Source organism: Carettochelys insculpta, chromosome 1 (genome assembly GCF_033958435.1).
Source record: "Carettochelys insculpta isolate YL-2023 chromosome 1, ASM3395843v1, whole genome shotgun sequence".
NCBI lineage: Eukaryota > Metazoa > Chordata > Testudines > Carettochelyidae > Carettochelys > Carettochelys insculpta.
In genome coordinates this window covers 336040308-336064800 of record NC_134137.1, presented here as the reverse complement: position 1 = coordinate 336064800, position 24493 = coordinate 336040308, and the positions used below count along the sequence as shown (strand labels likewise).

At 42.6% G+C, this 24493-nt stretch overlaps 2 protein-coding genes across 3 annotated transcripts in view; one reads left to right on the top strand and one right to left on the bottom strand.

The window, feature by feature from the left end:
- Window positions 1–4210, top strand: part of AASS (aminoadipate-semialdehyde synthase) — a 50710-nt gene extending 46500 nt beyond the window's left edge. For both annotated transcript variants that reach the window (XM_074984111.1, XM_074984109.1), the window contains 3 exons: window positions 17–105; window positions 1317–1493; window positions 3021–4210. In XM_074984111.1, the coding sequence (XP_074840212.1) occupies window positions 17–105; window positions 1317–1493; window positions 3021–3139 (385 nt within the window). In that variant the 3' untranslated portion in view covers window positions 3140–4210. The remainder of the gene's footprint in view (window positions 1–16; window positions 106–1316; window positions 1494–3020) is intronic.
- Window positions 4211–16015: 11805 nt separating this feature from the next.
- PTPRZ1 (protein tyrosine phosphatase receptor type Z1) overlaps window positions 16016–24493 on the bottom strand; it is a 184462-nt gene continuing 175984 nt past the window's right edge. The window contains exons 25-30 of the mRNA XM_074984108.1: window positions 24255–24328; window positions 22955–23083; window positions 21516–21662; window positions 19390–19532; window positions 17966–18101; window positions 16016–17026 (exon numbers count right to left, since the gene is read on the bottom strand). Coding sequence (XP_074840209.1) covers window positions 16886–17026; window positions 17966–18101; window positions 19390–19532; window positions 21516–21662; window positions 22955–23083; window positions 24255–24328 — 770 coding nt within the window. The 3' untranslated portion in view covers window positions 16016–16885. The remainder of the gene's footprint in view (window positions 17027–17965; window positions 18102–19389; window positions 19533–21515; window positions 21663–22954; window positions 23084–24254; window positions 24329–24493) is intronic.

The following is a 24493-nucleotide window of genomic DNA, read 5'->3' as shown; positions in this document are numbered from 1 at the left end:
TTCTTTCTCTCACCAGGTTAGGATTACTTGGAGACGAATCAGTTCCTAAAGCAGACTGTATTGTCGGAGGTCTTGCAAAGCACATGGAGCTGAAGCTGACCTTTGGTACACGAGCCTGCTTTATTTCGCATTTGAACAGAGAACTTGCCTATGTACACTTAAGAAAATTAATTGGAATGAAAAAAAGTGTGCCTTTAAAGCGGATTTGTTAAATTGAATCAAACACTCTGTGTGGCTGATCTTGGGCCTGGTTTTCAGTAGGATGTTGGGTTGATTGTAATGCTCTCATTCATGGGCATCAACATTCTGAACTCATCAGTGATGTGGTTAAACCAGCCTAATCATTGGGGTAGACAATGTTAGGTTGACAGGAGAATTCTTCTAACCTAGCTACCACCTTTTAGGGAGATGGATTATCTATGCCAATGGAGGCAGAGTCTTAACTGAAATGTTGCAGCAATTCAGCTGTGCTTCTGCAACGTTTTAAGGGTAGACAGGCTCTTACTCAAAATTAAACCGCGTTAAGCCTACTTTGTAGCTACCTTTGGCTATGTCTGCACTAGAGGGTTTTGTCGGCAAAATGGCCATCTTGTGGACAAACCCATGGAGCATCCACATTCCCAAGGGCGTTCTGTCAACAGTAAGTCAACAAAACACAGCACTTTTCTTGAGAGCTGTGCCTCCCTTGCCATGAGGAATAATGCTGCTCTTGACAAAGATCTGCTGACAGAAAGCCAGTCTGGACGTTCTGGGGTGGAGTGGGGTGGGGGGCAGGCCTTCTGCCTGCAGAAAGGGCTTCTGGGACACTGGGCAGTGCTGTCTGCTGTGGTTCCTGTTGGCCATTATGCCGATAGAGTGGCTGGGTGGTCTGGCTGTCCTCTATTGACAGAGTGGATTGCTTTTTCCATCCACCCTGTAGTCTGGTCACAATCTGTCAGCAGAAGTTTTGTTGGGAGATTTCTTCTGACAAATTCCTCTAGCCTAGACATAGCCTTTGTTACTTGACCGTTCAGCGCAGGTCATAATTTTCATCTCAGTTGTACTGATGTGAATAAGGAAAATTTCCACTGAAATCTAAGTGAGTTCAGTAGGACCCATGCTTCATAACTCTGTATTACAAAACTGTTTCCTGGTTTATTTTATAAATGAAACCCTCAGGATCAAGCAGTTAGCACTGACAAGTGACTGTTTAGTTTTATTAGAGAGTAAAGAAGAGCACACATTTGGCTTGTAAGCTCCTTAGCTTAGCACAACTGAGCCCTGTCTTGCTATAATACACATGATAGATCATAATTTAGGCTTGTCTTTCTCTCTAGGTGCTGGAGAACGAGATATGATCGTCCTGAGAAATGAAATAGGTATCAGGCACCCATCTGGCCATTTGGAAGATAAATTCATCAATCTGGTCGTATATGGGGATGATAAAGGATTTTCTGCAATGGCTAAAACTGTAGGATACCCCACAGCTATTGCTGCTAGAATGGTTCTAGATGGTAAGTGCCTGTTCATCCTGCATTATGAATATACAACTGTTGCTTTAGGGAATTTTCACCCCTCTCTCTGTGTTCTGCTACCTCCAGAAAATTTGGAATTCCCACAAGTTTTATATGAGCAACTTTTTACAAAGTCTTGGATTGTGCCTAAAAAAATCTTTAAATCCAATTTAATTTCCATTTTTAGATCATGAATGTGTTAGTGACTTTTTTAAAAAATCTCTTTTGTTACTGATTATTTTTTAAAATCTAAACTGTACCAAAGGCATAGAAATCATACTTATTGACTAACATACAAGTAGAAGCTTCTGTCCAAAGATTCCAGAGTGTTTTTTCTACTAAATTAACTACGAAGTATGGGTTAAGAGTGAAAACTCCATGATTTTGGTCTCCTCAAACTTTATGATGCTTGGCTTTAGATCCCACAGCTGAAACCCCAGAGTAACTATGTACCAACTAAAATAACACTCTAGCCAAGCTGACCGATTCCTGATTGCATTTCAGGGATCATGATAGAGGAGGGGAATGATATTAGATTATTATGAGGAATGGGAGCTGCTCTTTCTCTATATCTGCAATCTTACCCCAAAGTCATGGAAACAACAAGTTACCATATTTGTGCTCCGTCACTGCTTTCCAGTGCAATTATCTGCACGCAGAGAAGACACGAGCATCTTGCAACAGTTGTGATCTATTTTTACCTCCCCTGTGATCTAAGAATTACATTGACCTCTCTCAAGACTGAGATCCAATTCATTCTGTGGCTTACATGGAGATTGCTGAATCCCAAAGGGCCAAATTCTGCGTTTACTCCTATGAATAGCATTGTCAATCAGTGGGACTAGTCATGTGAGTAGAAGCTACTCAGCATGACTAAGGGTTGCAGAGCCTGACCCAAGGTATTTGGAGACTTCAGCTCACTGGCAAAATTTTAACCATCCTAAAGGATTTTGACTGTTACTAAATGCCCATTTTTGCCAGGAAAGAGAGGCCTTTGAAATGGCAAATAAATGTCTGTTGCATGCAGCAGAGATCCTGACTCCCAACAAGCTAAAGGCAGACACAGCTTGTTGCTCTCATCTGCACCCTCTGAATGATTTAACTTTGTGAGGTTTGCATTCACCAGACTGTAAATGTAGATGAGCTGATGGCTTGCAACTACCTTCTGTGCCATTCCTGACACCGAGAATTCAGTTCCTTTATTGGCTAATGGGAAATAGAGAAAAATTTTCAGAGTCTGATTTCACCTTGCTCTTTAGTTCAAAAGGGAAGAATTGTTACACTTCTGAGCAAAATGGAAAGTCTTCCTCATATCTTATTGGATCCATTCAACATGTGCATAACTAAACATACAAGTTCCCTTTTCAGGGTCTCTTTTACTAAAGATTAACTTTGCTTTCATCTCTGGGCAGCATCAATACTTTACCTAACAAGTCAATAAATCTGAATGTGTACTGCAGCAAAAATTAGGTATGTGCACATTAGTCTAAATGTCACATAATTTCTTTATTTTTTTTAATCTTTCAGGTGAAATTGATGCCAAAGGCATGGTCGTTCCATTGACAAAGAATATCTATGCACCAATACTGGAGCGCATTCGAGCAGAAGGCATTACATATTGTACCAAAAGTGTTATCAGACAATAACTGCAACCAAGAGACTGAGTTTGTGGGGTTTTTTAGTATCTAATTTTGCATCCAGTTTATATGGCAACAATTTTAGGCATGCTTATTAGTGGGCAAATAGTCTGACGCGCAGATGGTGCTCTTTATAAGACTATCAATCTGCCTTTGTGTGAGCCCAGTGAGTCTTTTAATGTGTGAAGGGTGTAACTGTTTTTTCTCTTCAGAGTTCAGGGGTCTGTTTACGCTGGTCAGATCCAAATAATTTATTAAACGGGGTCACATCACAGAATGCCCAAAGTCTTTTCTCATCAGCATACCTTGCAATGAATAATATACACAGTATAATACACTAATGATGCATTGGTGATAATTTTCCTAATGAAGAGGTCTAAGAGTTGATACACAGTATATACTCTTGAGAGGTAGCCATGTTAGTGTGTAGCTTCACAAAAAACAGCAGTCCTGTAGCACCTTAGAGATTAACAAATGTATTTATTAGGTAATGAGCTTTTGAGGGTAAGATGAAATAAATACATGTGTTAGCCTTTAAGTTGCTCCAGGACTCCTTGTACAGTATATATTGATAGGACAGGAGTTTGTATTACTGGCGGAAGCATGGAACTCGATTGTGGGGCAGAGTCTTAGGGCTAAAGGATTGAGGGCCATAAGTGCCATTTTAGGTGCCTAAATCCAGAATTTAGATATTCAGATTCCCGCATTGCTGCCACCTGAAGCTGTTGGTGCCTGGAATTCTACTGATGAAGTTCTCATGGGGCCTAGAATGTGTCAGTGAGCAAACAGCTGCCTTAGTGTAGGTGCCCCAGAGCTTTGCTCACACCTGAATCCCAGTGGCAGCTTCAGATTAGATAATCCCTCCACTGTTGCACCTCCAGAGCCCGTTATGGGAGCCGTTTTCAGAAGCGTGCTCTTCGGCCCAGTGGATATTTTGTTTAGACTCACCGGAACAGTTTTCTCCGGAGCAGGGCTGGGCAGGGGGTGCGGGGAGAAAGCAGTGATTGGGGTGCACACAGAAATCCTTCACTCCCAGGGCTGCAGTGGTGATAGTGAGCTCCTGCTGGAGCCTAGCTGAGAAGGAAGGGGGGAAAAATTAGATTTGGCTGAGGGGGAGGGTATAGGGATGGTGGGGGTGGGAAGGAGCATCCTTTGTAATGGGCTGGGAACGGAGGGAAGAGGGAGCACGTTTTTTTTTGGGGGGGGGGAGTGGAATGGGGAACTGAGTGTACACATGCATGTTGTGCCCCCACCCTTCTCTGAGGATAAAAGTTAAATTTCTGCATACACCCCTCAACAGGAGAAAGTAAGAGTAGTCATAGCAGAACACCCCCAGCCCACCGGCTAGGCCACTCTCCTGGGACTAAGGAGAACAACGTTCAAGGCCTTACCCTCTTTTTGAATAATTGTGGGGTTTTTTCCCCCTTCTTCCTGCTTGCAGCAAGTGAGGGCTGAGGTATGTAGCTGTAGCAGAGAGGTGCCTGGAGTTAGCCACCCAATTCCCTTTGTGGGACAGGGGTGCAGCTGCGCCCCCTCATTATCATTTCCTATTGGCTAAAATCCCCACTCTGGCTTCTGTGGATTCCATTCTCAGGCACCTAACTCTCCCACGCATTGAGCACAAAGCATTGCTATGGAATCTGCTGGGCAGCAGGGTGTCTGAAGCGTGATGGTGCTTAACATCTTAGTCCTTTTTGCGGACCTACCCCTTACGTGCCTCTTTGTAGGCTGGCAGTAAGTCTGTTTGAGTTCCAACCAGTAATTAACTTTGCATTGTCTTGGTCAATGACTCTGACCCAACGTATATCAGTCATCTCCAGAAGCAGCCCTAAATACTGACTTTGCATTTTATTACCATGAAAATACTTATCATGTAAAATAAATTGAATATTTTTGTACAACTTAGACTAATGTGAAAGAAATTATAGTTTCAGAAATTAGTTTGCTAGTGTATTAAATCGGCCGAAAGCTTGAAATGGGAATTTTACAGGCTTTAAATATAAAAATCTACAAATTGGAATAAATATACAGGTTGAGAGGGCTAAAAATACCAAACCCCACATTTCTAGTTACTAAATGCAAGCTTATTATACATTGCATTAATGATGACAGCATTTTTTTTCTTTTCCCAGTTAAAGGGCATGCAATGGCATAAAAAAGTACTCTATGCTTGAGGTTAGCAAGGGCATTGGGGATGTAGATCTAGCCAAGTTAAAAGGTTCTCCAAATGACATTTTAAATATTTCATTTTTTGAATTACTCTTTCCAGTTTACATTACTCTGCCAGCCAACATTAACACAAGTGTAAAAGAAATAGTGTTGTGCAAAGCCTTAAGATATTAACAGCAGAGCAGTATAAATCCAGATGTACTAATGTTTTCATTGTGGTCTGTGAGTGTCTCCTTCCTCTCTGCCTTGCCAGGGAACACAGTGTGAACACATTCATCCAATATGTTCATTGGCTATGACTTCCACACATTTGGCCTGGAAAGCTGCCCTTCCCTCTTGTAACTCTACGAGTCAGCCTGCATTCATTCTTGGTTCCACCCCACTGTACCCTTCAACCTAGTTTATGTCAGAATCCTGAGAGGTTGCGCTGCCAGATGTAATTTTTGGTTCTGGTAGTAGGCAGTTAGTTCAGCAGTTATCAGCTGCAATCATAGATGAAGGTCAAAATTAGAGGTGAAAATAAATTACAGGTTTAATCTCTCTAATCCAGGAACTCTCTAGTCTGCCAATAACTGTAATTCATCATGATTGTTGTTAGCTGGATGTCCACTTATCATAGGTATGGCTAAGTTTCCCGTGGTCCCATAAAGTTTGTTTATAGCCACCAGTAGCGGCTCTCAGTGTTCTGTGCTATTATTTAGCTGCAATTTACCTATAAATGTTTAAGAGCTGAGTAAGCAGTGGAAGTGTTGGTAATGTGCTAGATGACATTGACCTCCTGTGGTCCAGCAAATTCTCTCATCGGGCACTGGTCAGGTCCCAAGGGTGCTGGATGAGGGAGGTTCAACCTGTGTTGTCCCAGGAGTTAGATGTTCTAGGTGCGAAAGCATTCAATGAGATGGTGGTTACTACAAAGCTGAGAATGGAAGGTGGGAGGGGGAGAAGCAGAAAGTGAGGGATGGTAGGCAAAGTCATAGGGATAAATAGAGAAGTGTCTAGGAATGATTTAGTCATGGAAATGCATCATGATCCCAGCTGCTTGATTCTCTTAGGCTACCATGTCCATTTGGATAATGAGGAAAAGCCTGGCCACAATGAAGTCACTGGAAAAACTCCCCTTGGCTTCAATGGGTGTGGAATTTCCCACAGTAACTTCATCTAGAACCTTCCACCCACTACCGTGCATTTGTTTCCTGCCGTGACAAAAGTGCACTAAGTTTTTGTGTTTTTTTTGTGTTTTTTTTGTGTTTTTGTTTTTGTTTTTTTTGTGTTTTTGTTTTTGTTTTTGTTTTTGTTTTTGTTTTTGTTTTTTTTTGTTTTTTTAAATACTGATTTCAGAATGGGTGAGGAGGCACCACTTTGGCATCCCTTCAGGAACTACCTCTACCTCTTGACAGGACAGGAGAGAATGTAATGTTATTGCCTAGCATGGGGCCTGTATCTGTTTTGCTCGGCCATTTCTGAAACTAAAAAGCCACGGAAATGTTTTCTGAAGACTACAAATTTCTCCTTAAAGTAACATATGGAGTGTGCTGAATGTTGCATCAGCTGATGCATTGTGCTTAAAGCAAAAAAAAAATTCTGGGTTTACATAAACCCCTTTGATGAGGTTTGTTTAGGAATTAAAATATGATTTTGAGGCGTGTGACAATAGCTTGTGGGTTTTGTTTTTTGTCTTTTTTTTTAATGTGGGAACATCTGATGTTGGATTATGAAATATACAGTAATGTCTCAGAGTACGCAAAGTCAGTTTACGGGGCTGACCCCTGATTCATACTTTATGGAGTAAACCCTCCAGATGTGCGCAGGTGTGGGGTGAGGAGGAGATCCTCCTGGCAGAGGGAAACAGAGCTTGCAGCAGCCAGCTCTTCCCTCGAGTGCTGCTGGGGAGGGTGGTGGTGGGGTGCTCTTGCCACTGCCGCATGCCGCAGCTCCAGCCTCCAGTGCAGCCCCAGCTCCAGCTACCACTGTGCGCTCTGACTCCAGCCACCGCCACGCGCCCCGGCCCCAAGCCCCACAGACCCAGCTCCAACCCCCATGAACCTGGCTCAACTCCACCCCCATCCCCTCCTGCAGCCCTAACCTACTGTATGCTTAACCCCCCACCCCCCCCCACCCCACCCCCCCGCTGCCCAAGCCCCTGACTTACATGAATTTCAGAGTACGTGAGGCTTGAGTGGAACACAACCCGTGTGTATCTTGAGGGATTACTGTACTGTGTGGATTTCTACAGGTGGAGTTGCTAGATGTCCAGGATGTCTGCTGTGATGTCTTCTGTACACAAGAAACTTGTTTTGAAAATGAATTTATATCTACTTTCTTCCCCTTTTGCATCTAGCTACCCCCAGCCCCTGGGTGCTTTCCCCCTTCCTCTTTGGATTAATGAATCCCTAGCCTTCCCCCAGACTGCCGCCTGCCACTTCTGCTCCCACCCACCCTTTCTAGCTCCCCCCCGCGCACCTCTCAAAACACACCGTCTGCCCTTCTCTACCACCAATCCTTTCTTTCTGGCTCTTGCCCCAGCACGCCACATCTGCCCCACTGTTCCCTGTCAGCAGAGCACTTGGGTGGCCACCCAGGAGAGAGTCAGGGGCCACCTCACCCCCACAAATTGGCAGCACATCTGCAGCTAGCAGCACGTTTCTACTGCTGGTGACCAGCCCCATGTTCCTTGGCGCATGTAACAGAATTTCTTCGTCCCAGGGGTGGAAAAAATTGCAGGGACCTGTGCTCTCTGCATCTACCCACCTGCCCAGTTTCCTTACTCTTCCATTCAAAACTTGTGCAGACGCCTCTGTGGGTAAAAGTGATCATGAAATCATAGAGTTCACAATTTTAAGGGAGGGTAGAAGGGAGAACAGCAAAATAGAGACAATGGATTTCAGGAAGGCAGATTTTGGTAAACTCAGAGGGCTGGTAGGTAAGGTCCCATGGGGAGCAAGACTGAGGGGAAAAACAACAGAGGAGAGTTGGCAGTTTTTCAAAGGGACTTTATTAAGGGCCCAAAAGCAAGCTATCCCGCTGTGTAGGAAAGATAGAAAATATGGCAAAAGACTGCCTTGGCTTAACCAAATTAAAAAAAGGAATCATATAAAAATGGAAAAAAAGACATTACAAAGGATGAATATAGGCAAACAACACAGGAATGTAGGGGCAAGATTAGACAGGCAAAGGCACAAAAATGAGCTCAAGCTAGCTATGGGCGCAACGGGAAACAAGAAGACTTTTTATAAATACATTAGAAGCAAGAGGCAGACCAAGGACAGGGTAGGCCCATTGCTTAATGAGGAGGGAGAAACAGTAATGGGAAACTTGGAAATGGCGGAGATGCTTAAAGATTTCTTTGTTTTGGTCTTCACCTAGAAGGGGGGAGAAGGAATGCCTAACAGAGTGAATGCTAGTGGGAAAGGGGTAGGGTTAGAAGATAAACTAAAGAGCAAGTTAACAATCGCTTGGAAAAGGTGGATATCTGCAAGTCACAAGGGTCTGATGAAATGCATCCTAGAATACTCAAGGAACTGATAGAGGAGGTATCTGAGCCTTTAGCTATCATCTTTGGAAAATCATGGGTGACAGGAGAAATGCCAGCAGACTGGAAAAAAAAGCAAATATAGTGCCCATCTATCAAATGGGGAATAAAAACAACGCAGCAAACTACAGACTGGTCAGTTTAACTTCTGTGCCAGGAAAGATAATGGAAAAAGCAATTAAAGAAATCAGCTGCAAACACTTGGAAGGTGATAAGGTGCTCGGGAAGAGCCAGCATGGATTTGTAAAGAACAAATCACCTCAAACCAAGCTGATAGCTTTCTTTGATAGGATAACGAGCCTTGTGGATAAGGGGGACAAGGTGGCTGTGGTTTCGCTAGATTTTAGTAAGGCATTTGGTACAGTCTCACATGATATTCTTATCAATCAACTAGGCCAATACAACTTAGATGGGGCTACTATAAGGTGGGTCCAAAACTGGCAGGATAACCCTACTCGGAGACTAGTTATTAATGGTTCTCAATCCTGCTAGAAAGGTAGAACAAGTGGGGTTCCCCAGGGGGTGGGGGGGTGGGGTGTGTGTGTGTGTGTGTGTGTGTGTGTGTGTGTGTGTGTGTGTGTTTTGGGACCAGTTCTCTGCAGTAGCTTCATCAACACGTTAGATATTGGCATAGCACCTACACTTATTAAGTTTGCAGAGGATACCAAGCTAGGAGGGGTGGGTGCAACTGCTTTCGAAGGTAGGGTCACAATTCAAAATGATCTAGACAAATTGGAGAAATGGTCTGAGGTAACCAGGATGAAGTTTAATAAAGACAAATGCAAAGTGCTCCATTTAGGAAGGAACAATCAGTTTCACACAAACAGACTGGGAAGCGACTGTCTAGGAAGGAGTATGGTGGAAAGGGATCTGGGGTTATAGTGGACCACAAGCTAAATATGTGTCAACAGTGTGATGCTGCCAAAAAAAAAAAAACAAAAAAAACCAAACATGGTTCTGGGCTGCATTTACAGATGTGTTGTGACCAAAACATGAGAAGTCATTCTTCTACTCTACCTGGCTCTGGTTAGCCTTCAGTTGGAGTATTATGTCCAGGTTTGGGCACCGCATTTCAAGAATGATGTGGAGAAATTGGAAAGGGTCCAGAAAAGAGCAACAAGAATGAGCAAAGGTCTAGAGAACATGACCTATGAAGAAAGGCTGAAAGAATTGGGCTTGTTTAGTCTGGAAAAAAGATGATTGGTGGCTGGTGGCGGGGGCAGGGGGGTGGTGGTGGAGACATGATAGCAGTTTTCCAAGTATCTACAAGGGTGTCATAAGGAGGAGAGCGAATACTTGTTCTTCTTGGCCCCTGAGGCTAGAACAAGAAGCAATGGGCCTAAACTGCAGCTAGAGAGGTTTAGGTTGGAAATTAGGGAAAATCTTTCTGTCAGGGTGGTCAAACAGTGATATAAATTGCCTAGGGAGGTTGTGGAATCTCCATCTCTGGAGATATTTAAGAACAGGTTAGCTAAGTGTCTATCAGGGATGCTCTAGACAGTACTTGGTCCTGCCATGAGGGCAGGGGGCTGGACTTGATGACCTGTCAAGGGCCCTTCCACTCCTAGCAGTCTATGATTTTTCCTTATGCCCCTGGATCCTGTGCCTGGCACTCCTCAAACTGCTGCTTTCCAGTTTACCATCGCCAGGTTGCTGGGGCTTGCAGGAACAATGACCCTGAGCGCACAGCATAGCCCTGTTGTCAGCTCCTGTACTTTGCACCACTGCAGCCCCCATCACTGGGATGTCCGTTTCTGCCCCGGCAGGAACATGCCACAGGAATCGTCTGTGCATTTAACTGTTGGACGTTAACAAGGTCGCTTAGTGTGCGACCATGTTGCGCGTGAACAGTGTGGCCAAAGTTGGGTGATGTTTTATGCAGCTGGCTGGCGGCCTAGCCATGCCACAACGCTGTTCACGATCAAGCCCTTGTGTCAAAGCTGGGAGGTGCTAGCTTCCTTAAGAAAAATGAGGAAGAGTTATTTATTTATTTTTTTGAACATGAGCAAAACACTCTTCCCTCTCTGTTCCATGCAGTTCTTCCCCTGGCCAGCTTACTCACAGGATTAGCTGGGCACTTTCAGCGAAATGCTTCCCAAACCAATTCTTGTGATGGACACGTTCCAGCTGACAAAACATCAGCCTAAATAGCTACACTATGGCAGCATTATAGACAATTGAAGCCAGGGGCTTCACTGGCAGACAGCTGTAACCAGGAGTATTGCTACCAGCCCATGCGAACGATAATTTAAGTAACAATTTAAACTTCAGCACCATTAAGCATGGGTGAAAGCCCTTGCTGCTCGCAAGGCTTATGGTGTCATTAGAGCAGTTGCAGGTGACAGCTCAATGACTTCTGTAAATGTTTTCATGTATGCATTCACAAGAACAAATGTGTTTTCAGGGGGTGGATGTATTACTGGTAAGTATCTGTTTATTTGGTACATTTATGTGGCTGTGTTTAGCAGGAAATCTGTTAACATAACACAACACAGGTTTGTTTGTTTTTTTAAATCCCTAAATTGACATGGTTTATTAAGAGTTAGTTGATGACTGACTAGCAGGGCATATCTAAAATCTTTTCCATACTTGACCCAGTTTAAAAAGACAGGCTCTATGTATTTTGAGGTTGTAGCTTGGATTATAAGAAAAAAATAATTAAATGGCCTTTGTCTGAGAATTACTTGCCAGCTCTATTTGGGAACCAACACACGTTTATTAAAATCAGTAATCCATTACAGGTTGAAGATTAGGGGAGATGTCTTAGGATTCTTAATTTTTTTCCAGCTCAAAACAAGTATGTGTTGCTAAAGAGATTATCCTAAGGATTTACATTTTAAATAACTTGTCAGGCATGCTATGATGATGAATGTGATGGCAGACATTGGCGGAAGAAATCTTGGAACACCTCTGGATTCCTTAGATTATCATTGTAAAACGTGGGCAAAAGAGTGTTGTAGTTTCAAAGAAATAGTGCTTTCAAGGGTGAAGTTTCAAAATGGGACCATTTGGCTTTGCAGTTGGGTTGAGTGTTTTAAAAGCTACAGAAGAATTTAGTTGCCTATAAACCATTTTGTGTACATTGATTTTATATAAAACTATTTTCAGTTGAAAGAAGGAAGGTGAATACACTAGAAGTTGTCACGGGATAAAAAGCATGACATTGTACTGGGCTATAGGCCAGTTTTCCCAGCACAAAAGCTGGAGCAGACAAGAGCTTTAGGATTACTTGTACTGTTGCTTTGAATCATACTGTGTGCCAATATTATGGTAAGGAGAGGAAATATAAAGTAAGAGGCTTAGGGAATGAGGTTAAGGAAACAGCCATAAGATCAAAATTAACCTCCCTGGCACTTGCACCCCGTGGGATTAAGAGAAAAAAAATTATTTTGTCTGTTTATGTTCTCTGTTGTTGGATGGAAGAAGAGGGCCTTAAATTCCACAGCTGCCCTATTGAACTACTTATGCAAATGTTTCAAGCAATTTAGTGCATTGCTAGAGAAGAAGCTGGTTCCAAGGCCCTTAGAGGAAGAAATCTTCTGGCAAGGAAGAAAAATCCTTTATTTAAAATTTAGCTCAGTTGAGGTTTGCAAAGATGCAATATATGAAGTCTCACAATGCTATAAATTAACATGTATTTTTGTGGGTATCAGCAGGTATAATATATATAAAACTCTCTTCCAGGTTATCAAATGAAGTGAAATGGTGAACAAACTACAGAGTATCTGTGCAAACATATGTGCTAAAAAGCAAATTCAAACCTTCTCTGCTATTCAGCGTGGTTGAGCCCATGTAAGCAATACTTCATGATATGCTCACGCACAAGATACCCCATGAAGCTATATTTCCTACCTAAGCAGGAATTAGCATGATACAAAAATGACAAGTAAAAGCAAAAGAGAACTAGAACAACCTTAGCAGTGAATGACCTCATTCACAAAGATCATCTCCTTCCTTTTCATATGAGTTACTTGTGAAATTGGTGGACTCTTTGAGCAAGGGAGGCAGGAGGCTGCATAACTATGGAAGCAGAGGAGATCAAGTGGAAAATAGGATTTAATAGAATAAACACATTGGCACAATTTTAGAAGACAAATTATGCCATGTCTTGTTTTGACTGATTCAGGTCAGTCCACTCATATCTGAGATTTCATCTATATGTAACACAGCAAAATGAACACATTTGCCTAATTTCTTAGGCAAATCCATTTTACTTAGGGCTTGTCTGCACGGTCAGTTATATGCAGCACGTTGGGGTATAACCCTAAGTACCTGCACTCCAGCTGGCCATGTGGACCCTGCTAGCTACTGTGCACTCAGTTATGTGGCATGTTTCAATAGACAGCCCTTTCAAAGTGAATTCCTATAAAAGGATGCTCTGTTGCTGGAGGACTGAAGCCATATTAAGGCTCTGGGATTGTAGAAAATAAATTGGAGACGCTGAAGACAAAATGTTATAAATGGTCCCCATGTGAAGTTCCACAGACAAGCTATGTTGCATGTCACAGTCCTGGCTCTCACAGCTTTGAATTCTAAAGCCCAGAAAGCCTGCTTTACAATTTCTCTCTTTCCTAACGTGCAGTTAGCTTTGACCATTGCTGCTACATACTGAGCAGGTGTTTTCTGAAACAGTGACGCCAAGAACCTGTCTCGAGCGGTAACAGCTAAATTAGATCCCATCATTTTGTGTGTATGGTTGAGATAGTTTCTATTTGTGTATTCTTTTGCATTTATCAGCACTGAACTTCAACTGCCATCTTTTTGCCCAGTCACTCAGTTCTGTGAGATCCTTCTGTAACTCGGCAGCCTGCCTTATGTTTAACTAGTTTAAGTTATATTTTTATGATCTGCCAGTTTTGCCAGCCTCACCCTTTACCCCGTTTTCTGATCATTTATGACTGTGTGGAATAGCACTGGTCTCAGTCTGAACCCCTGGGAAACATCATTATTTTCTCCATTCTGAAAACTGAACATCGATTTCTCTCCTTTTATTCCATGACTGCTGACTTTGCTTAAGAGCCGCTGGTGACGGACACTGTCAAAGGTTTTCTGAACATAAAAGTACATTATATCAACTGAATGCACCTTATTCATGCATATTGTCCTGCTCAAAGCATTGTAATAGATTGCGGCAGCATGATTTACCTTTCCAAAGACGTGTTCGTCTCTGTGTCTGATAATTCATTCTTTACTACACTTATATTTGAATTGCCTGGTACAGACTTTGGGCTTACTGACCTATAATTGCCAGGATCACCTTTGGAGCTTTTTAAAAAAAAATGTTGCCACATTAGCTATTCTCCAGTCCGCTGGTACAGAATGGCACTTTAGTGATGTATTACTTACCACAGTTAGCAGTTCTGCAATTTCACGTTTGAGTTCCTTCAGAACTGTTGGGTGAACACCAGTGCCATAACTAGCTAAATTTGTGCCTGAGGCAAGAATATAAAATTGCAACCCCCCCACATATATTTATAGTAGTTATATTACAGACAAAGGGAAGATACATAAACAACAACAACTACACACACTGCTTATGCTGGCTGGTGGCAGGGGGGGCACGGTGTTTGGTTCCCCTTGGGCTTGCTGGCAGAGGGGGAGGGAGATGTGTGTGGTGGACCTCCCAGGACCCTGTCTCTCCCACCTCAGTGGGCCCATGCCCCCAGAGGCCACTCATGGAGTACTGTGGCAGGGCCGCACAGGAAGTGTGCAGGGGCGGGGTGTGTGGAAGTGGGGTGATGGGCAGGGGCAGGGTGTGCTGGTGGCACTGTGTGTCAGGACAGGTGTGTGTAGTGGTGCTGTGTGTAGGGGCGGCGTATGTGTGTGTTTAAGCACTTCTAATGCTGTGTACAGGGTGTTCTGGGGGCAGCGGATCTGTGTGCAGGGGCAGAGGTGAGTGTGGTGCTGTGCACGGGGCAGGGTGTTTGGAGGGGTGTGTGTGTGTGATCGGGGTGTGTAAGTGGTGCTGTGTGCAGGGGATGGTGTGTGTGGTGCTCTGCACAGGGGGAGTGAGGGTGGGTGGTGCTGTGTTTGGGGGCAGGGTGTGTGGAGGTGGCACTGTAAGCAGGGACAGGAACACGGAGTGTGAGTGGTGTTGTGCACCCCCAGGTTCCCACACTAGCCCCCTCCCCCTCGCCCAGAGCCAGGCACCCTCAGGTGCCTGTTCTAACCCCAGCCCCCTTCCCTCCCCCAGAGCCAGGTGCTTGCAGCTTCCCTCCCCCCCAGCTCTATATTCCGGTGTCTTACCAGAGCCGCTACTGCTGGAGCTGGGCACAAAGGTGCCGGGCTGGGCCACAGCCATCCAGGCAGCATCGGCTGCAGGGGCTGTGCCACAAAAACAGCGGCAACAGGGGCTGCTGTTACCGCCGCTGCCGCCACACACTTGTCCCACCATGTGGTGGGGTGCATGTGCGGAGTGGTGGGATGGGCACCTCTTGTGTGGCTCTCCTGTGCATGGCAGCCAGGGGCAGGAGGGCTGGTGCACAGCTCGACAGTGTGTGGCTGCCTGGCACAGGCTCTGAGCAAGTGCAGGGCTCAAGCTGTGACACGTCCACTGCTTGCCTCTGGCCTGGCCCAGCTCCGCTTCCCCATCCCGTTGCTCAGTCTCATAACCTGGCACAGCCTGAGGCAGGCGTAAACAACGGGGAGGTGAGTAAGGCACTCACCTCGAATGGCAGGAACTCCTCGGGCACCCCAAACAGCATCCTTCCACCCCTCAGCCCTGCGACCAAGATGAGTACCTCACTCGCCTTCGCCTGGTGAATACCATCTGGTCCTTGTGACTTATTGCTGCCTAATTTACCACTTTTTTCTCCCCAAGATATTCTCTACTATCCTCATGGACCTAGCAGATCTGATTTCATTTTACAGCCTCAGTGCCTAAGGTTATAAATTCAAAGGGTTGAAGAAGCTTGGGGACAAAGCTTAGTCTTCTACTTAGACATCACTGCTTCTTGTGTTGCTTCTGCCAGGTCTCAGAAGGAGGCAGCAAAGAGTTGAGTAGCAGGTGAAGGCAACAAGATTGGGCCAAAACATCCTGGAGGAAGCAGGCCAGAATTTAGCACTGATGAACTTCACATGGTGGGTTTTTCTAACTTGCCCTTTAGCCAGTAGCATTGTATTTAAAAGTCAAATATCTTCGGTCTGATGGTGAAGATTTCTCATGGAGCTAGGCTTGTTAACAGGCAAAGATTGAAATATTTATGTTTATTTTTTCAATGCCTTAGGTAAAAACAATTAAAACAATGCCAAATACAGATGTTATTCCCATAAAAACTTCTCATTTCAAAACAACTGAATTTATATTTCCCACAAAAAGTTAAAATCCCATGCACATATATGAAGGTTAATCACCAAAGAGCCACAATAGTATATCAGAAGACTTTGTTAAAATAAAAACAGATACTGAGCTACATCATTATAACAATGCAATTACACAGAACTAGAAAACTGACTCTGTAGTAAAATATAAAACTCTACAATTATAAATATAAATTTGGTCCATGGAATCACTATTGAAGTATTTACAGTAAGTATCAGGTTACTATTCCAAGTATCTACTGCAGCCTTAAAATGTTGAATATTATAGAGAACAGTATTTTATTTACATTCTACTATATTAAAAGTTACATTTCTAGCAAATGCATGGATTGCTATAAATACAGCAAGTAATCGGATACTAAAAACATGTTTATCTTTAGTTGAGAACACTTCTACCATCTATATATATGATAAATTTTAAGTTAAAAATAAAGCCAGATAAACTGAAAACTAATACTGGAAAACATACCACAATTTCATTCTTAGAAACACTGTAAAATTCAGTCAAGTTAGTTCAGACATAACAAATGTAATACAAGTAATCTTTCAAAAAAAGGCACACGTTATTAAGGATGTGAGTTTGGAAGCAAAATCATATGTCACAAAAATAACCACTGTTTGAAGAAGGGAAGGGAACAGATCATGTAATAACTGGTCTGATTTCTTCCTGCATAATTTAAAAATGAAAATAACAATGCTAAATTTCAGGATGACTCGGTTGTGCATGTGTGTCTTAGTTAAACTAAAGATTCTAAGCTTTCTGCTGCATTTCCATCAGGTAAAGCTGTGCCATTACTGTCCATGGATGCAGAAGGATTTTCTTCTTGCCGTGTGCTAACAAGACTGAGTATAGCTTTGTACAGAAACTGGTACTGCTCCTACAGAAGGAAAGAGGATACATTCAGTAAGGTAATCTAACAAATAGTGCTGGATTGTTTTGTAATACTTTTACTCAATAATAATGTAGCAAATGATGATGAGTCAATCTGTCGCCATACAGCCCCCTGCAGTCTACTGTGTATAATTCATTAACTGATGCATTAATTCTGTGAGAAATAGTCCCCATCTGCAAACTGTCTTTTGTGCATATGCTCCAGGGGAGAATATTTTCTCGTATTCTTTTTTAACAAGGGTTTGAAATTCTGGCCTCACTAAAGGCAGAGATAAAGTTTTTATTGATTCCAACATGGCCAGGATTTCACCCATAATGTGAAATATTCCCTTTCTCACAACAGTGTAACACTGGAGTAATAGGACTGAACTTCCTCATGGTTTGCATTGGTGTAACCAACAGCTGAATTCAGCACACAACTGTCATCTCTGCAAAGAATCTGTATTTATTCCTTCTAATCTAATTCTGTTTTCAAGTTTGCAGTTTCTAATACAATAAGATCAATCAGAAGCAATCGCTCAGTCGGTCAACAAAGATCAGGGCCCTAGTGGCAGTAGTAGTATGCATTTACAAAACTTTCATCCTAATCATACTGAAAAAATCCAGGTGATCACTTAGAGCCACTTGTAATGTCTAGGAGAGTGCATTTATTCCTTGGAGAAATCAAACCATAATTCACAAATTATAGTGCAAACTTTGTAATGGTATAGGAAGGATTGCACTTTCTGACTGACAATTATTAAATAATATTCTATTAAGCAGGCTTAGTATATTTAGCTCGTCATATGAAACACTTTGTTTTGGAACACAGTGTTGCTTTAAGTACTGAAGAGCTTCACACTGAAAAATATAACTTTGCTGCTTGAACACCTAATTTTGCCATACAGGTTACACATAAATAAACATATTTGACTAATTTACTTACAATGTCTGTGAAGACTCCTGGTCTCATCAAATTGATCATCTTAGCTACCTGGTAAACATCCATGGAGCTTTCATTTTCCAGCTGATGCATAAGTGTTGTTAGCGCACAGAACGTACCTGCTGTCACTCCTCCATGCCTTTTGAAAGGCAGAAACACACAAAAGAAACATTTGTATGAACTTGATCATATTCCCCCAACTGGAGAAGATGCAGAAGCCTTCCAAGTGTATGGGGGTGACACTCTGCACCGTACTGCTAGGGGGCACAGCATACAGGGAGAGTGGCCACTGGTGACATTATACCGCTTTTGCATCCCTCTGATCTTTGGCTGCATCAGGGCTACCAGTGTAATTAAAAGCCCCCTGTCTAAGTTATGGCAGCCTTCCTGGTCTGCTCTGAGGGCAACAACACAACTAAGAATTTCAGCAGCACTGACAAAACACAGCTCCAAGGCATCTCGCTGATTTTGCTCCTACCCCTCCCCCTGCCAACCCTCTACTCCAGGGCTGGTGAGGTAGTCCAGTCCTCAAGGGTTATCTCTACAGTGCTTCCACTGAGAGAATCCGCCCACAGCTTGAACCAGAGTGTTTTAGTGCTCCTTCATGCTGCTCTAGCACTTTTGCCTAGGTAAAGGGGCCAGAGAAGGGCTGAGGATCTCACCCACAGTAATTCCAAAAGACCAGTGGCTAAATAGTTTATTTGCATCTCACTATAATAAAAGAATGACACAAAGGCCATGTCTACACTAGCCCAAAACTTTGAAATGGCCATGCAAATGGCCATTTCGAAGATTACTAATGAAGCACTGAAATACATGTTCAGCGCCTCACTAGCATGCAGGCGGCCACAGCACTTCAAAATTGCCGCGGCTCACTGCTGCGCGACTTGTCCAGACAGGGGTCCTTTTTGAAAGGATCCCACCAACTTCGAAATCCCCTTATTCCTATCTGCTGATTTCGAAGTTGGTGGGGTCCTTTCAAAAAGGACCCGTTTGGACGAGCTGCGCGAAGCAAGCCACGGCAATTTCAAAAGTGCCATGGCTGCCTACAGACTAATGAGGAGCTGAATATGTATTTCAGTGCTTCATTAGTAGTCTTTGAAATGGCCGTTTGCATGGCCATTTCCAAGTTTTGGGCTAGTGTAGATGTTGCCAAAGTTACTTAATCTTCATGATATGGAAACTGGTTCATCTTGCGCATTATCAAATCACAAAGACCCAAAGGGAACGTTCTTGATGTTGAGTCAGGTGTTTCTCTTGCTGATAGCACTGAAATAACAGGCTAGTTCTCCTGCTTCTGTTATTTTTTCTCTCTAGTGGCCTGAGGCCTGAATTCAGTGGATTCTTTATGAGGATTAAGCATGAGTGTGGTAGGATAATGCCCATGTACATGGTATCCAAAGCCAAGTGAAAGTTACGATGCTTACTCATCATGCACTATCATGGGTCCATCTCTGTTGGAACTTTCTTCTTTTATGATATTTATAAGTTCAAATGTTTTACTAATAGGGCTATCAGGATTTGGCCATTTTGGACACTGAAAATGCCTCACTTCAAGTACGTAGTCATCCTAAAAAGAAAATGGCATGATTAATAGTTTTGCATAAATCTAGCTCTTTTAAGAGTAGATTGCCCTTGCACGATAGCTTGTGGACAGCTGCACACACTGTCAGTGCCTAAAACACATAAAATAATGTCTACAATTCTCTTTACTTTATTACAAACAGGAAACTGGGGTTACTTATGAGCTACCAGATGCTCCACAAATAACTTAGCAAAATGGTAGCTTGTTTTTTCAAGGCCAGTAGATTAAGTTTTAAACCCCCAGAGCTGCGTCTTGCAAGGTATTGACCTCTTGCTCCACAAAACACTTATATACATGCTCAAAATGAAAAGTGAGTAGCTTGAATTCAATGTATTAGGTTAGGGTGCTTAGTAACTTTAGGACTAATCTCTTAGATTTCTGGGGTTAATTTGGTAATGCAACCACATTTAGCCTAGAATTTCTATGATGTTTCTATAAAAATCAATTGGGCATTTGTATGAGTAAAATACAAAGGCATTTTTGTTGTTTCTATGTGTGTAGTCATTGTTCATTTTCTTGATGTTATCGCATTTAATTCATGCAATTATTATTTGTATTACCTTTCGTTATACTATGCAGAGGCCCTAATGGGAGCAAAAGCTCTTTACTTTACACACACACTGAAACACATGGTTTCTTTGCAAAAGTTTACAATCTGTGTCCTGAATCCGCAACAGGCAAGGAGGTGCCTAATTCCCAGATTTAAACCCCTGTGAGGATAACTATGCTGAAGTGTACACCAGCCCTTATTCTGTGCCTCTTGACACCTTGCTCCACTTAAGCCTCCATGTGATCCACAAACAGGAGGAAATGCACATTCACACACCTGTTTGATAGGCATATTTGGAGACTGGATGGGTGCTGCATAAAACAGCTGGTTATTAGGATGCCCTTACTTACTTTAGCCCAGTGGTCAGGGAACTCACCAGGGCTGTGGGAGAGCAAGACCTGATGAAGGAATGTGAAGTTTAAGTACCTGTTAGGGGAGTGACCTGGTCACTGGTCTATGGATTATTCTAATGTGGGTCTCCCTCAATCTTTCTAACTAGATTATTCTCCACCCTACTTAGCTGCTTTGCATAGCTAAGCAGCCTTTGAGCATGCAGATTAGGTTTGTACCGGCCTGCCTATTTCCTGCCAGAGACAGGCTCCTCCCTTCTCCCTGAAATTCAGCATCCATTTTTGTGAGAGGGATGAAGCTTAGGCTAACTCCTCTTGCAGCATATAACTAAAAGTTTCCTCACCTAGCCCGTGTCTACACCAGCCCAAAACTTTGAAATGGCCATGCAAATGGCCATTTTGAAGTTTACTAATAAAGCGCTGAAATACATATTCAGTGCCTCATTAGGATGCCGGCAGCTGCGGCACTTCAAAATTGACACGGCTGACCACCGCGTGGCTCGTCCAGATGGGGCTTCCTTTCGAAAGGACCCCAGCAACTTTGAAATCCCCTTATTCCTAACAACAGATAGGAATAAGGGTATTTCGAAATAGCCAGGGTCCTTTCGAAAAGGAGCCCCATGTGGACGAGCTGCGTGGCGGTGAGCCGCGTCAATTTCGAAGTGCCGCAGCTGCTGGCATTCTAATGAGCCGCTGAATATGTATTTCAGCGCTTCATTAGTAAACTTTGAAATGGCCATTTGCATGGCCATTTTGAAGTTCTGGGATACTGTGGACATGGCCCTAGTGGGCTAGCTTTTGTACTCTAAAGATCTCTCTCCTTCCATGTGAAGTATAGGGAGCAGATGGTCCCAATTAAGGTTTTGTGGATCACAATTCATTCAGTGTTTTCTAGTCACCCAAAAGTTCATTGATGTGAAGCTCAGGGGTGCAGTACCCAAGTGCTGTGTGGATCTTGGCCTGTTTGATTAATGAACCTCATATTATCTTCTTTTTAAATGTTAAAACCTTTAAAACTTAACTTTAACCAATCAAATCCCCATGAGTTTACCACCTCAATGATGTTACCTGTGTAGCTTCTAGAATAAAGTCTTGAATTATAAGCTTTTCCTCATTAGACAGACATGTATGTTCTTCAGCAATCATAGTAACCTTAAAGCTGTCACAATTTATAGGCTCATCTTTGTTTGGCCAGTAAACAAATTCATCCTCAGCCTAGAAAGAAAAAACCCACACAAATTTAGCTCATCTTCCTTAGAGTTCTCAAAATTAAACAATCCAACATGGCTGCTTTGGCAGAAAATAACACAAAATGTATATAAGCGACAGTCTTAAAATTCAATTTATGAATTTAAATTTGTCCGGATTAAAAATGTATTTTCTTGCTTGTGAAAACAGCAAGAAGTCTTGTGGCACCTTATAGACTAACAGATATTTTGGAGCATAAGCATTCGTGGGCAAAGACCCACTTCATCAGATGCATGAGTGGGGTGGGTGGTTTCAGATGGGTATTTAAAGAGTGAGGTCCCAGTAAGAGGGAGGGCCAGAGCTAACAAGGTCTATTCAGCAAGGTGGAAATGGCCCAGTATCAACAGTACTTACCAAAAGAGGAAAAAACAAGTCAGATCAGACAGGGGGATGTGAGCCTTTGTACTGTTGATACTAGGTCATTTCCACCTTGCTGAATAGACCTTGTCAGCTCTGGCCCTCCCTCTTACTGGGAACCCACTCCTTAAATACCCCTCTGAAACCACCCCCTCACTCATGCATCTGATGAAGCAGGTCTTTGCCCAAGAAAGCTTATGCTCCAAAATATCTGTTAGTCTATAAGGTGCCACAAGACTTCTTGTTGTTCTCGAAGCTACAGACTAACATGGCTACCTTTCTGCTACTTTTCTTGCTTGTATATTAGGTGCCATTTACCAGTTCTTAGAAGTTGTCTTGATCACTGAGACTAAGTTAAAAGTGTCTCCCATTTATGAAAACAATATTCTTTTTGAAATGTTTCCAGAGAAAGTGAGACTGTAGCTTTTCCAGTTCACAGCTATTTCTCAGATCACTGAAGTATCTCTCAAGTCCTCCAAAATGCACACTCACACATTGTTCTCTTCCCATTTCCTCACTTATCCAAAATCATAAAAATAAGTCCACAGAGGAGTTCCTATAATATATGCCATTAATCACTGAGGAGTGCATTAGCTTATTCTTCAAGTATACAGGCAGCTCCAAACACTTGAGCTTCTCTCTGTTTTTGCTCAGATAAACTACTGTTGACTTCAGTTGCGGTTACTGTCTATTTGCCTGAATAAGGACCTTAAGATTTGGCCTACAGTGAGTAACACAAGTTGATTTCCTGTGTTTTAGATCAGTACTATCATACTTTAAAAAAAATGTGTTTAGTAGAATCCTAGACTTCATACCCAAGTTTGTGTTGACCTGTTTGTTTTCAAGTTAGAATAGTATTATAGCCTATGTTGAACCAAACTACAATTACCCATGAATCTTACCATGTTCTGACCATCAGGAAGCATGACTATTAGCTGAGCATTATGATCCCATATCATTCTCCAGAAATCCCTGATGGTATGTAACAGGGGATGCTGGGTGATAATGAACTCATTACTTTGATAATAACCCTGAAAAGCAAAAATATCAATCTGAGAACTGATGTCCAACAATATATATATATATATATATATATATATATATATATATATATATTTAAAGGAAACATTTTACCATACACAGATGAAAATCTAAAAAACTGAGCTAGGTTGACCAGTATTTCATGTGACTTGGGAATAGAAATTAATGCATGTCAAATAGAAAACCAATATAAAACAATAAAAATTAATGTTCAAGCTTTCCTGCTCTATTGTACAGCAATCAACAGAGAATTAACGGGAACTCCCAACTCATAGTAAAACTGTACACCAGCTCAGACATACGTACTGATTGGTCTGGCCTAGCTAGGCTTCTGAAGGGACTGGAGGGCATGGGGAAAAAGAATAAATTCAATTTCCTAAAATAATTATTTTTCCTCTCGGTGAAATCCTCTAGCACTTCCCTGTTTTATGAGAGAAAGCTGATATACCTGCTAAATGTCACTCATCAGGAGTGACAGCTTCTGCTGTCACTCTTATTTATGCCTGGCAGTGAGCCTGCTCCTGGAGCTTCCAATTATATAGGGAAGGCTTTCTCCTCCACTCACTGTTTTCAGTGCAGCTCAGGGAGACAGGAAAAGGGAAGGAATAGGTGGTCAGCTCACCAGATTCCTAGCTCTGAACAGCAACACATTCCACTCTCAGGAGATGGCTGGGGTTTGAGGTAGACAACAAGAGGGTCACAAAGAAATCCAAAACAAAAACAGATTCCAGAGAAAGTCAGAAGGTGGGAGATGACATTTTGTATTTCCTGTACAGACACTAAAAACTTTTACTGGTTCCCGTACAAGGCCAGGAAGAAAAGAAGGCTAGTGTTTCCCTCCAACAACACTCAAGATACTGTTTTTGGAGGAAAGATTCACTGTGGCCTGGAAAATCTTGGTAGCTTTAACTAACCATGGAAGGGTGCCTATTACTTGGTGCTAAACTGTAGTGTTTTAAAAGGTGTTGTGTGTTTCTGCTGTATGGTTAATCAAACTGTAATTGGACCTAAAATCGTGGAAGAGTGGAAAGTGTGAAAAAATAAAAGAAACACCAGGGAGTCCCCTCAAAATCAAGACTGTGCCACTATATGCACGTATTTCTCAGCTCTAATATATAGCAATATAGGGTATTTTTCAGCAGAACAGGTCATTTAACTTACCATAATATAGGAGGCATTGATGTAATCTGTACCTTCACCAGACAGCGATGAGATACTCACTCTAGATCTTTCCACTGTAAAAGGAAGTTGTGAACTAGTCTGTATGTGGTACTGTCTGGCTCATACATGATAGAAATTAAAATGAAGATGCACGAAACAGGATAAAACTTCACCCAGATGTCTAACTTCTTCTAACTGTGGCTACGTAGAGCACGTCTACATTACCGCCTATGTTGACA